General features: G+C 36.3%; 2 protein-coding genes across 3 annotated transcripts; both read left to right on the top strand.

Moving 5' to 3' along the window:
- LOC306843501 (adhesion G protein-coupled receptor F5-like) lies at window positions 1-8248 on the top strand (the record flags this gene model as incomplete). The annotated part of the gene is made up of 12 exons (XM_079375026.1): window positions 1-93; window positions 226-293; window positions 412-545; window positions 666-686; window positions 2887-3021; window positions 4519-4709; window positions 4801-4971; window positions 5128-6450; window positions 6556-6597; window positions 7264-7323; window positions 7459-7513; window positions 7685-8248. 12 exons carry the CDS (start codon window positions 1-3, stop codon window positions 7765-7767), a joined length of 2376 nt encoding a protein of 791 aa, XP_079231152.1. The 3' UTR covers window positions 7768-8248.
- A 2829-nt stretch (window positions 8249-11077) lies between these two features.
- LOC306843955 (adhesion G protein-coupled receptor F5-like) lies at window positions 11078-13222 on the top strand. 2 transcript variants are annotated; one of them, XM_079375711.1, is made up of 6 exons: window positions 11078-11122; window positions 11664-11766; window positions 12117-12220; window positions 12512-12560; window positions 12742-12891; window positions 12989-13222. In XM_079375711.1, the coding sequence occupies exons 2-6, from the start codon at window positions 11754-11756 to the stop codon at window positions 13183-13185; spliced, it is 513 nt and encodes a 170-aa protein (XP_079231837.1). In that variant the 5' UTR covers window positions 11078-11122; window positions 11664-11753; the 3' UTR covers window positions 13186-13222. The 2 variants fall into 2 exon arrangements, with proteins under 2 accessions (XP_079231837.1, XP_079231836.1); XM_079375710.1 differs by having other exon boundaries at window positions 11094-11766.
- Window positions 13223-13858: the final 636 nt, after the last annotated feature.

The raw sequence follows: 13858 nt of genomic DNA, 5'->3' as shown, positions 1-13858 counted from the left end.
ATGTCACTGACAATAAATAAGACTTTTGACATCAGTCTTATTGACCGTAATAACATTACCTACACAAATTTAGCTGGACGAATTGAGTCAGCAGTGAGTATTAAATGTTTCATATTTTAAAGAAATATATTATTTGTGTAATTTGTTGATTTTTGATTATATTGTTTGAATACTATAAATACAATCAACTTATATTCTATAAAGCATATCTTTTGCTTTTTACAGATTGACAGAATTTATTCTAATAATCTAACTGGCTACGAGGCTGGGTCTGCAAAAGTCACTGGCTTCAGGTATGATTTACAATTGAAACTTTTTTGCAAAACTTTTCCATTTATTCATACTTTTTTAAACAAATATAATGTTAATACTGAGCCTTCACATTGATGTGGTTTGTGATTCGCTCCATAGGCCTGGTAGTGTTTTAGCAGACTACACAATAAGGGCAACATCCAACAGCCTTGATTTTGGAGCAGCAAACAAAGAGCTTTCTGACTTTCTAAGCAGACAAGGCATAGATGTAGTTGAAGATGCTTTTGCTCAAAGTAGTAAGGCCTTATCTAAAGCGCTTCACATTTCTTAGTTCCATAATATTTATTATTTTATTATTAGTTTGAGTTTTATTTGTTTTTGGGTGAATTGAGTTTTATGGTTTTTATTTACAGATAAAACAGACTTCACAACAGGTCAGTTATATCCTTTTCAAAAGGTGGAGCTGAACTGTACACAGCCAAACTTTGCAAAGGGACAAATAAAATGGACAGTGAATAATGAAAGTGCACTAAACAACACAAAATACTTACTTTCAAATGACAACAGAACTCTCACTGTAAAGAACGCTAGTGAAAGTGACAGTGGTGAGTGACATGAGATTTATTTTTGTATTGTCTATGATATTTAAGTGTATTTGTACGGATATACTATAGCATATGAAAATACCGCACTCATAAGAAAAATATGGTTCGTAACAATACTGGTCTTGTCATATATTGTCACCTCTATTATGATTTTAGCCTAAACAATAACAACAACATGCTGTGCCATTTAGATACTTTTAAAGACCTATTTCCAAGTATCTTCACAGTCCTCTATGATGCCTTTAAATCCATAATTAATAAACACAGTCGTTTAAGATAGTTCTGGGAGGCAATTATAAAAACAAAATACTTTGATGACAGATTTACTCGGGCATTTAAGAATAACCACAACATTTCAGATGCTGTGCAACAAGATTGGTCCGCTGGTTAGTTATAGCGCAAAGTCAAATTCATTTTTTGATGAACATGGAGGAATTTGTTCGCAAAATGCATTTCCATTTCCCCTTATTCGCATTAACCCTTTTTCGCACTAGTCAAAATACACCTCAAGCGAGCGTAAAAACTTTTTTTCCAAATTAAGGTTGTTGGTTTTTTAATTGGGTCTTTCCATCACTTGTTTTTGATGCAATACCTCAAAATTTTGCATAAAATCAGGGTGATGGAAACATACAGTGTGTAAGTTGCTCTTTCTCTCTGCAGATGTTGAGGTTGTGGGACATGACAGCATCTGAAAAACACAATTGAGTTTAGAGTTACAGGGCCCTATCATACAAGTGTTTTTATCATACAAGTGTTTTTTGCTAGTTTTAGCCCAACGCAGTTATTATTTTCACATCCTGCGCCACGTTGTTTAAATAGCAAATGCATTTGTGCCCATTTGTGCGCCTTTGGGCATGCTGGTCTGAAAACAAAGTGTGTTCAGGTGCATTGTGTCACGAGTCCGGGCTCGGCAGTTCTTCCCTGTCGCCACCAGAGGTCACCCTCTCCCTTCCTCCCGGACTCATCTACGTAATCACATACACCTGCCACCACAGCACATGCTACACCTGCTCAACCACACACACCTGTACACTTAACACTCCCAGCTGTTCTCCGTTTGCCACAGACTATATAGTCTCCCCTTTCCCAACACTCTGCTTGGTTTGTTAATTGTTATTTGTCATTGTAATGTTTCTAGTGTTTGCTCTGGGCTGGGATACACGCACCTCATTGCCGTTTTTGTATCCCAGTCCTTTTATTTTTTGTGCCGTGTTGGCCTTTTTGTTGCTGATTAAAGCACCTCACCTGCACTTGGACCCTGACCTCATCTTTTCGCGGCGCTTCTTCGCCGTGCCGTGACACATTGTTGGCGTGTTGCTATTTTGAGGCAACTGAAATAGACTACACCATTGACCAACTAAAACCTGAAAGTCTGAAGTCAATGGCGCAGTATTTAATTTTTTTGTTATTTAAAGAGCGCGTTTGTAATATGTGCCTTTAAGGTTGATTTATACTTCTGCATCAGACCTACGGTGTTGGCATTGCCTGGGTCCCAATGTGCACACTATCCATCCTAAATTCTAGGTGATATTAGTAATTTTCAATACTATTTAGGGCAGATAGGGTGGATTATTAAGCTATACTGACAGTATGTGAATGTCATGTTTATTTTGTAATTTATTTTGTAGTATTAAAAGTAGTGTGTTTGTATTATAAAATGACAAAATATGTATTTTTCTTTTTTTCCCTCTACATGCAGGCCGATACTCATGCATCACACAAGGCAATGTACCATACATTCAGTGGCAAAACATTGCTATTAAAAAACGCCCCAATATCATTGTGGGAGATAACTACCGTGTTATTTCATGTGATGGCAGCAGTTTCCAACTGAAATGTTCTGTTGATGCTGGCTACAATATTGAGTGGGTCCTGGGTGAAAAAGTATTAATGCAAGGTTCGACATAAAGAATGATGCTATAGTTCTTTAAATTTTTTATAAAACAATTACTGTTATCATTTAAACTATATATATATATAACCATTTAATTAATGTTATTCATACATTTATTTTGTTTTACTCCATAAGGAAGTGACAGTGTCACATACACCGAAAAAGGAAATTGTACAGAGGACATCTTTACATGTCGTCTCAGGGATCTGCCACAACTACAGAACTATGGATATAGCCAGAGAAGTGTTACAGTTAAGAAAATCACAGCAGGTGAGCCTTCAGTTTCTCATTCTTTTAAACATCAAAGTGCTTTTATCCCAATCTTGTGCGGTTAGATTGGATGATTTCAGCTATTGTGACGAGTTGGCTGCGTCCCCCTTATTATCATTACCACCCCGTGTAGCTCCCTGATTCAATAAAAGGATAGACGACTCTCCGACTGGTGATTCCCACACTTTATTTGAATGCTGGTCACTGATATGATCACCGTTGAATGCCGTAAGACATAGCACATCACTGTATCACTTTGTGCGAATCAACCGTAAGAGCTTGTAACAAAGAGAAAACACCAGATAAACAAACATCACTTATTCAAACATATTTAAATATAATACAAAATAACAAACAAATAATCTTACTATAAAGAAAACAGATCAAAACAACAACAAAAATAAACGGGTAACAAGAAATCTAAAACTATACCTTGTTCTCCATTTAAATCAGGACCTAAATCCTTTTGGACTCCTTATAAACCGTGAACCTTTGAAATCGTGACCATGCGCGTCTAGCTTTCGTTCCGTACTGAAATGTTTGGCGCGGACTCGCATTATATCCGCTCACGCCAATGACCGTCAAAATAAAAGACTTCTGTTACCACAACACAAATAAACTTAAATAACAAAATATCAAGAATAAAAATCAACACCAAACTAAAAATTATGTCAACTTGGAAAGAATGAAATAAAAAATTCGCCGCCCTTCACCAGGCTCCCGACGGGAGTGGGTGTGTGAGAGAGGAGGGGCGCTGAAACAGCCAGGGCTGGCGGCGTGTGATGAGGCGCACCTGACCCGAATAGAGCCTCATCACCGCCGCTGTTTAAATGCCGAGCGCGCCTCTCCTCGAGAGACCGGTCTCTTCCCCGTGCATGCACGCTGGTGTCTTCGTGGGTCCAGGAAGGGAGTGTTGAGGGATCGAGTGCTGCCGAAGACATGAGCTGCCAGACCCGCGAGACGGCTGACGGGCCAGGATGCCGGACCGTAGCTTATAACCCCTGGAAGCGCCGCAGGCCAAAGGAGGATGAAGCCGCCGTGCCCCGGACCCGAGAGGGGAGCACGTGCGGCCGCCGGGCTCCGCCCCTTACCTGCACCCTTCCCTTCAGAACACTGCCCCCCCTTCACAAACCCCACAGCACGACGAGGACACCAGATCCCCTGTTTATTTTGGACACTTTATTTTATTATTTGTTTAATAAAAGCCTCTCCGAGGCCTGACGCCACACCCACAGTGTCTGTCGTTTGCTCTTTCCGCCACACATACCTAATTTGTTTTGGCAATTTTAGTAAACAGTAAAAAAAATAAATAGCTTTTAAAAAAAAAAAAGTTAGTTTTGAATTAAATATTTTGACAAGGGATATGAATTGTGGTTGTAATAACCGTGTTATATTGAATGGATAGGAATTTGTTTTAATATTTATTCCCAAATTTTTCAAAATGTGATATTTTGAGAGAAATTGTAGAATTGTATCTCATTTCTTTCTTTTAATCAGATGCTTCATCAGATTATGTCTGTAAAAAAAATGAAGAACTTGGAGTTGGAAAAACAGATGAAGTGAAGACAGGAGTCTGTGGAACAGGATTGAAAGGCACCATAACTTACAAATGTGAATCAAATGATTGGAAATCAATAGAGGACAACTGTGTACTTGATGTTATCGACAACCTTGCAAGTAAAGTTGAGGTAATATATTGATCATGTATATATTGAACAATCATCTGTGCATTTTAAATGTTTCTAATACCTTCTAACATTTTTATACTTTGCAATTTAGTCCTTGACTGTGGAGGGGATTCCAGAGTTTATGGCTAACCTCAGTTTTGCCACATCAGAGAATAATATTAATATAACCCAGTCTGCTGCTAATGTCCAAGCAATTGTGGATATACTCTCTGCAATTGTTAGTTTGTCACAATCAGTTGTTATCAATAAAACAGTAATGGAGGTATGTATATTCCTTTTTTACACTTTAAATTTAATTTAACAAGGTGTTGTCTTTTATACATGTTGTTTTGGAATTGTATAGTATTGTGTATATAGTGTAGTAAATCCCACATTTTATGGGACAAATTTCATCATACATTTTTTATTCAATTTTCAGCATTTCCTAAAAACAGTGGATATTATTGTGTCAGAAAATGTCAGTGACACATGGAACAAATTGAGCACAAATGACACCAGTATTAAATTTCTGAGAGCTATTGAGGAAATGAGTGCCCGTTTCACAGATGAGTTTGAGATTTTTGGAACATCCATTCAGCTGAAGACAATGACAATTAATGACTCATTCACTTTAACATCAGCACTGCCAAACTCAACTACAAAGATTGTGATACCACAGGTTCCTCGGGCGACTATCATAACCATCATAATCTTCACAACTCTTGACAATGTCCTACCTTCTCAAAGTACTTTTGACAACAGGACATCAGATGTGCTCATCAATGGAGATGTGGTTGTTGTTAAAGTTAATGAAACGCTTAACAACATTTATTTTACATTTGACATTACTAATCAGTCTTTGGGAAATCCTCAGTGTGTCTTTTGGAACTTTAGTCTCAACACGTGGGATTCCACTGGATGTGAAGTAAAGCAGACCAGCACTGGCAACATTACATGTGAATGCGACCACACAACCTCTTTTTCAATCCTAATGTCACCGTTTTCCATTGATCACAAAGCCTTAGCCTATATAACTTACATTGGTGTAGCTATTTCGATGGCCAGCTTGATTATATGCCTGATTATTGAGACTATCGTATGGAAGTCAGTAAGAAGAAATGACACATCCTACATGCGACATGTCTCAATAGTCAACATTGCCGTGTCCCTGCTGATCGCAAACGTCTGTTTTATCATTGGAGCTGCAATCGCAGACAAAGAGCAGCCAACCACAGAGGCTCACTGCAATGCACCAGTTTTCTTCATGCACTTTTTTTACCTGGCTCTTTTCTTCTGGATGTTGATGTCAGCACTGTTGCTCTTTTACCGTACAGTCATGGTCTTTTCTCAAATGTCAAGGTCTAAAATGATGGCCATTGCCTTCATAGTCGGTTATGGTGCACCTTTGCTCATAGCGGTCATTACTGTTGCATCAACAGCTGGACCTCAAAATTATATTTCCAAAAGAAACGCATGCTGGCTGAACTGGGATGAGTCAAAGGCCCTGCTGGCATTTGTGATTCCAGCTCTCACTATTGTAGCCGTAAACCTTCTGGTTTTGATTGTGGTTCTGTACAAGATGTTGAGGAGAGGAGTTGGTTCTGCAACTCAACCAGATGAGAAACATGCCCTGGTGGTTATTGCCAGATGTGTGGCCTTTTTGACTCCTATCTTTGGTCTAACATGGGGATTTGGAATTGGAACCATGGTGTCACGTGACTTTGGGATTCATGTAGTGTTTGCACTCCTCAATTCACTGCAGGTATCATTTTGTAATGTCAATTTTATAGTAAGATAATTTTTTACAAATGATTTATTATAAATGTCCATGGTCTTTTTCATGAATTTGTAACACTTCCTTTATTAGGGATTCTTTATTTTGGTGTTTGGAACGCTTTTAGACAGCAAGGTATGAGTTTACTTCAGTTGCTTTGTAAAGAGCTTAAGCAATGTAATTTAACATTTAATGTTGTATTTAACCTAAAGATCCAGCATTATAAAGATACTGATTTAATGTGTATTCCTTAAACCATACATTTTCACATTTCACGTTTATTTCAACTGTTTTTATTCTGCTTAATACATGGCTTCCCACCAGTGAAATGAAATACTGAGTGGAGTTTAAGCTTGTGCAAAGAATAAAATGACCTTGAGAGTTTTGCTCCAACCTTGATAAAAACTCACTTGGCCTTTAGCTTTCTAGTAACCCTTAGACCTTAATTAGCATGTTCATGTCTGTTTGATTAGGGTTGAAGCAAAACTCCAAAACCAAAAGGACCAAAGCTGCCCACCCCTGGCTTAGACTGGCCAAATAAACATTTTCCCTGCAAATATTTTAGTAGCTATTTACACTGAAAGTGACGTTCATGTACGTTTAAGTTGAAAGTATAACATTTTTGACATGACTGGAACTTGAACCAGTAATGAAAATTTTCTTTGAATATTAGAAAATATCTGACTGCTGGGTGGTCTGACTGACAAATCAGAATCAAGAGTTCTGTATAATAGGCAGGCATTTAAGAGACTTTAAACAAATTTCTAAAAACAAAAGTTAACTCAGGATTTTTGATTGCAGGTTCGTGAGTCACTACCAGGAAAGCTGTTACTACAGAAACTCACTTCTAGCCGAACCAATGTAAATGGCATTCTAAAACAGCACACACTTCTATTAGCTCCATTACTAACATTCAGCTCCTAATGAGTGCTTAAACAATAATTTTGACTTTACTTCGACTCTTTGTGATTTATTTTGATTGATATCTACTTGCAGAACACCAGTGCAGGAACATCATCCACATCTGGACTGCCTTTCTTGCGACGGAGGAGTAAGTAAATAACATCAATAATCAGTAATACGTTTTTTTTTATATGTATTATTCATATTAATATGAATATAGTTATTATTCATAAGCTATATCTATATTAGGTTAACATTTAAAAAAAAAAATTATGACCGTAGACCATTCTGTCAGTAACATACATTTAACTATTTGCAGATGTGTACAATGTGTCCGAAGCCAACCCTTCCTCAGCATCTTCAGAAAGCTCCAGTGGCTCATATGCTGTTTTAAACGACTAAAAGACACCCACAAAGTGTTTTCTACAATGCCATTTTTTTTATTTATTTTTTGAGGACATTTTTCTACTCTCTCAGACATTGAGGTACAAAACTGTCACTGGGGCAGTTCCCTTTCAAAATGTGCTAATATGTATTTTTAAAGTACTAATATGTACCATGTGGGTAAATAAGAAGGGACAATAGATGTCCCTCTTCGCTTTTGTACCTCAGGGTACTACTCCAGTGAGAGCTTTGTATATTTTATTATTTGAGAGTGTTTACTGATAAGATTAGTCTAAAAATAAGGCTATAATATGACTTTGTTTTATTGTGTATATTCTGTGAATGCAGGGTGTGGACTTTTTATTTGTAGGCCTACTTAACAAATTGGGGTAATTTTCCAGTAATACAACTCAAGAAGTGTCTCTGTTTTGCAAAGTTTCCAAAATGTCTAAATGTTATTGCATCACCAATAATTAAATGCCTCTTCGTATTAAATTTACACATGTCGTTTTCTTAAGCCTTTAATGCAATGTTCCTGAATATGCCGTTTTTAACATAAAAAATCCATTAAAAAGTCAAATATTTCTTGAATATTATATAAACTGTTGAAACTAAAATGGTAAAACAACCTCATTCAAAAATTAAGTGCTGTACAGATTTATAATATGTATCAAATTCGCCCGAGTAACTGGGGAAAAAATACAGTGTGTAAAATTACAGGTGTTGTGAATGAGTATTTTGTGTCTAGTCTGGATCAGGATATCATATCATACATTCACTCTTACGTAGCTCTGGCTGGAGAGCAGGGGGCAGCTACACCCTCATGACATCCCATTTTGAAGTGTTTTCCTTTAGAGTTAGTTTGGGCTTTAATGTGTTGTTGATTAAGAAGAAAAAGCTGTGGAACATACAGGTCACGTGGAAGTCAGAAATTTCTGCTGAGTAGCTTCATAAAGCTAATGATGATGACTGCCTGTCAGTCTTTTATAATCGGCGTTTGTCTGCATGGGAGAACAGCTGAAATGCTGAACAAAGCAGACTAGGCTTGAGTTCACAGCAGACAGGGTTTCACAGGCTTGACGCTAAAGATAAATCATATCATGTTTCCTTTCCAGAGTTATTTGAATATCTTTTATGTCAAAAGTTGGCACTGAGATAACATTTAACTCAAGAAATAAATTTTCTGTATGATAGCTGTCTCAAATATAAAAAAGTGTTTCTTGCAGGTTTTCTTATGTTGTTGATGGGTCATGTGACCAAGGCCTCTTTACATCACTGCATTGAGTAGCAGCTTGTTTGCATAATGTTGTTTAAACCCATTAAAAGTTGGTTAGTCAGTGGTCACAGCAGCAGTTGCACAATACTGAATGTTACTTTGAAATGTGAGTTCCTTGTCGGAATGTCAGTTAAGGTTTTGGCGTGTGTGATTCCGCCCACTGCCAGTTTACCCACTATTTTGACACCAAGGTTTGCAGTAGGCAGAAAACAACCCTTTCCAATATTTTGAATTTCTACTGTAGTATCAATTTCCACTGCTCATATATGCACCTTTAAGTCAATTGGTTTCCAGCTTCGCGACGCGAGTACTGCTCTTAGTATTCTGATATGAATTGTCACCATGTCCTCGGCTCATGTTGCCTCACTGGAAATATATTACTTCTGACTGGTTTCCAGTACTAACTATTAGAGCTAAAGTATTATATACACAATAAAGACAATGCTTGTATGTAAATTTGGTCTCATTCTGCTGGTTTGGGACTACCAACAATATATTACAATGCTTGTATGTAAATTTGGTTTCATTCTGCTGGTTTGGGACTACCAACAATATATTAAATAGAATGGGCGAAACACCAGATTACCTTATGTATAAATGTGTATTTTGTGCCATATGAAGACCCCATTCACAATATTTACTTTAGTAGTTTACCTATGTTTTTATTTTTCTTCAATTCAAAGTTTAGCTCAAGAATTTTGTTCCTTTTTGTTTTGCTTTGTAAAGTATTTGCTTGTGAGATGGCACGTCATTGGGTGTAATCCAAAGTTATCTGATCAGATGATTTGGTGTTATCTGCCATCTTCTGTGAAATATTTTAAAATATAAAAATGATACATCCTAACCATAGGTAACACGCAAAATTCATGCCAGGCAACACACAAAAAAACATAAACAAAAAACACTTGTGGTCTATTTACCTAAGTAAAATAGTTTTGAAATAAGAATGCTGTCAGCCAGGAGCTTTGTCATTGTTACCGCTTACAAATAGCTCACAGTTTAACTCCAGGCCTTAACCCCTGATCAAGCACACCATAAAAAGTTGATAAAAGTCTCCAGGATTTCTATATATTTTTTATGGGTACACCTCATCCTCATCTGACTGTAGTGTGACCCTCTCAGCACAGGGCCCAAGACAATGTTCCTGGGTCCTAGATTTGTTAAGACAAATAATGTTCACTGAAAAAAATCTGATGAATCTTGCATAACAACTCTTAAACGCTCCCTTTCACAGAGATTGCCAGGAGTGTACATACAATTATGCAATGATGCTAATGACACTAACTTAACAAACTGAATTACAGTGTGATATGGAAACTGCACTGTCTCAGACCAGATTGACCCACCCCAGCCACGGACTGTTCTTCTCCCATGTGGGAGACGGTATAGGAGTCTTCGCTGTTGCACCAGCAGACTCAGGAACATTCAGACTCAGGACTTTCCCTCAGCTTTCAGCCTACTAAACTCTAAATTTAAATTCTGAACACTCTAATACTATTTACAATAAAGTTAAATCTAATCTAATATATATATTTTATGCTCCTCCATTGAAATTACATTTTCTTACATTTACATACAAATGCATAACAGAGAGTTGTTTGATGATATTAAAATATATTTCAATTCTACTAATAATTATTATTTTAATACTACTAATAATAATTGTAATACGTTACATTTTTTATACTGCTGTTCAAATATGGTAGTTTTGCTTTGTTGATTGGATTTCAGAGACAAGACCTAATAAAGTGTGTCACTACAATACTGTCCAAGCAAAATGTACCAATGAGTGAAATGTGAGTACATAGCCTATTATATGTAATTAACTCTGGATAATGTAGCCCATAAGGCCTTATACTGTTTCTTTTGAAAGGCAGCCATCTCCTCTGTTATGTTCACACAGGAGAACAAGGATATAATAGAGGGACTCAAACTTGTCTAGCAGGTAAACCACACGCAGTTCCATTATTCTGGTGACCTGCACAAAGGCATGTTAATTCCAGGAAGGTTTGTAGGCGGATCACTTGACAAGGAAACAAAATCTCAGACCCTGAGAAACGAGTTTGGCATCTCTTCATGGTTGTTTCCAGAAGCAAGGTAAGAGTGACAAATCAGCGTATTTATTCCTTAAAATTATTGCAGACTGCTTATCTGAAGTACATTTATTGAAGGAAATGCCTTATTTTTGAAATGTACTGTTCAGTGCTGTATTTTTGAAAGTTGTTTTGAGTTTGTTATTAATGTAAAACAAATTCAGGTGAGCTATTGCAGTTGAATGGAGTACAACCAATACTTATTTGTGCTTGCGGTTTGTGTCATCATCATTTATTATGAAATAATCCTCAATAAATTGTCTGATTGATTGCAAGGTACTTCCATGAAAGATTCATACCTAATGTAGCCTAATATAAATATTTGTTGTAAAAATAATGGATACAATGTTAAAAGTGCTTCAGATTTTTTAAGGTATTACATTTTGTGATTTTCATGAATTTCTGGTAATTTATGACAAACACCATGAAAGTTTTGAGCAGAGGTCACTACAAAATATTTAAACATCTTTAATCAAAATGTTGTCTTATTGTTCAATTGCATCTTTGTTCTCTGATATGTATGTGGCAGAATTTCCTTTTTACAGATGCAAAGTGTCTGGATGAGCCATATATTTGCCTTTTGTTCTGAGAAAATTTGTTGAAGTGGTTTTGACCGACATACATCAGTGAGAAATATGGCCGGTCGAGGTATAATAAACTACAAATTATTTTTGATTCATTGATTCATCCTATAAATATGTTTGTCACAAAAATGCTAGAACGCAAGACACTGTACGCTTGAGTTTTGAAATGATTTTAGTTCTGATATAATAACAAAAAAAGAATGTGGCTTGATTTATGACATCTCACTGAAATAGATTTGGTACTCTTGTCCTTCAAAAATGTTCACTGTCAGTTTCGATCTTGCATTGAATAAGACATAATTCATGTCAAATTTTCTTTCACTTTCTTTTCCAAGACTTATCATTTCCAGATTAAGTGCTAATAAATTTTAGATTTTATCGTGTATGTTTAATCTCTCATTTTCTCAAATACAGGACAAATATTAAAGTACTGCATAGGAATCGTCATCGCTATCCTGCTGACTCATGAATGTGTTGTGGAAACACTTGATTTTCCAGAAACAACTATAGATTTAGAGGTAGGGGAAGGTTTATTTATACTGCAGGAACATGAAAACAAAATATGAAAAACGAGATTCCTGTCTTTTTAGATGAACGTTCCACTAATATATTATTTTCAGTAAGAATGAAATATTTTGTATCCATTAAAAGCACATTTAAAATATTCAACATTAAATTTATAGAAATAAAATAGAAATGTATGGTATGGAAACATGAATAGAGGATCAACCCACATGATAAATGTTTATATGTAAATAAATGTTTTCTGTGTGTGTGTGTGTGTGTGTGTGTGTGTTATTTTATTTCAGCTTAGTTACATAGATGGGCAACTGCATCACAGAATGCCAAGAAGCGCAGGTCTGATTCACATTTACACACTGTCCTAATAATAGTTTAATGTTATGGATATAGAAATATAATATGCTTTGCCTTTTTTTTTGATGTTGTTGTTTTTTGTGATTTTGTCTGTAAAAAGTTCAGTCTTTCTATTTATTTGAAGACTACAAGCCTGCTTAAAATCTCATCCGTTTCCCCAAAGGTTCAGAGTTGTTGGAGTTCATTGTGGTCATTGAGGTGAATGCATCACAAGCTGTGGTGATTGAACAGATCAGAGCGTCGTTGGCTTCCATCAGGTTTCCTCTTCAGCTGGACAACAGCACTGAACTTACTGCTGTAAACATTACAACAGGTGAGCCTGTTAAACTGGTGTTCAGATGTCATTTATGTCATTCTTACTTCTTAATTTTCTTAAATGTTGTGTCAACATTGTGTTATGTTTACATTAGTGTGCCAACCAAATGCTACCGACTACCAGTGCATATGTGAAGATGGTTATGCATGGTCATACAACAACTGCCAAACATATGAGGCCTGTGGCGACATCAGTTTTGGCTCATGTGGATGTATCAGTGGTATTCCCAGTGATGGAGAGATGTGTGTGCTGGAGAGTGGTAAGAAGGATGACCAAACAAGCCAACAGTAAATGCATTCAAACAAATCTGTGAAAATGTTTGTAATGATAAAAAAAGTAAAAAAAAAAAAAAAAAAGCTGCAGTATAAATAAATAAATCATAATTTGTTAACTGTAAATACTTTATACATATACCATAAAAAGTATATATTTGCAGTTATTAAAATGGTTAGTTCAAATCCTTGATTCTGATTGGTCAACGCGTTTTATGCACGAAAAAGCAGGACTATGACCGCTTCACCCAACGGTTCTGTGTATCACTGCAACACTCTTAGCAACCATCCTTAACAACATAAAAAATCAAAAACAGAGTCAACTGTTCGATTTATTACCTATTTCAGCAAAATTCACTGTTTATTATTTAATTAATTAGCTACACTTGCTTGCGTTGTTGCATCAATTACCTTTAAAGGGGTCATTGGATGCCCATTTTCCACAAGTTGGTATAATTCTTTATAGTTTAATGAAAAGTCTAACATACTTTGATTAAAATACACCTTTTTTACCCTGTCAAAATCAGCACTGTTTTCAGCAAGCCATTTTTTAGTCCATGTTACTTTAAATGAGTAGATGAAGTTGGATCACGAATGTTTCACATGAACATAAACGCATTTAGGTAGATCGGGGATCGGCGCTTTCCCTTAAAAATGAAAGTAACGTTAATCCTCTTCGTGTTCAGCAGCTC

The sequence above is a fragment of the Barbus barbus genome (genome assembly GCF_936440315.1).
Source record: "Barbus barbus genome assembly, chromosome: 24".
NCBI classification, from domain to species: Eukaryota; Metazoa; Chordata; class Actinopteri; order Cypriniformes; family Cyprinidae; genus Barbus; species Barbus barbus.
Note: the sequence above shows the minus strand (reverse complement) of the source record. Positions and strands in the feature narration are given on the sequence as shown.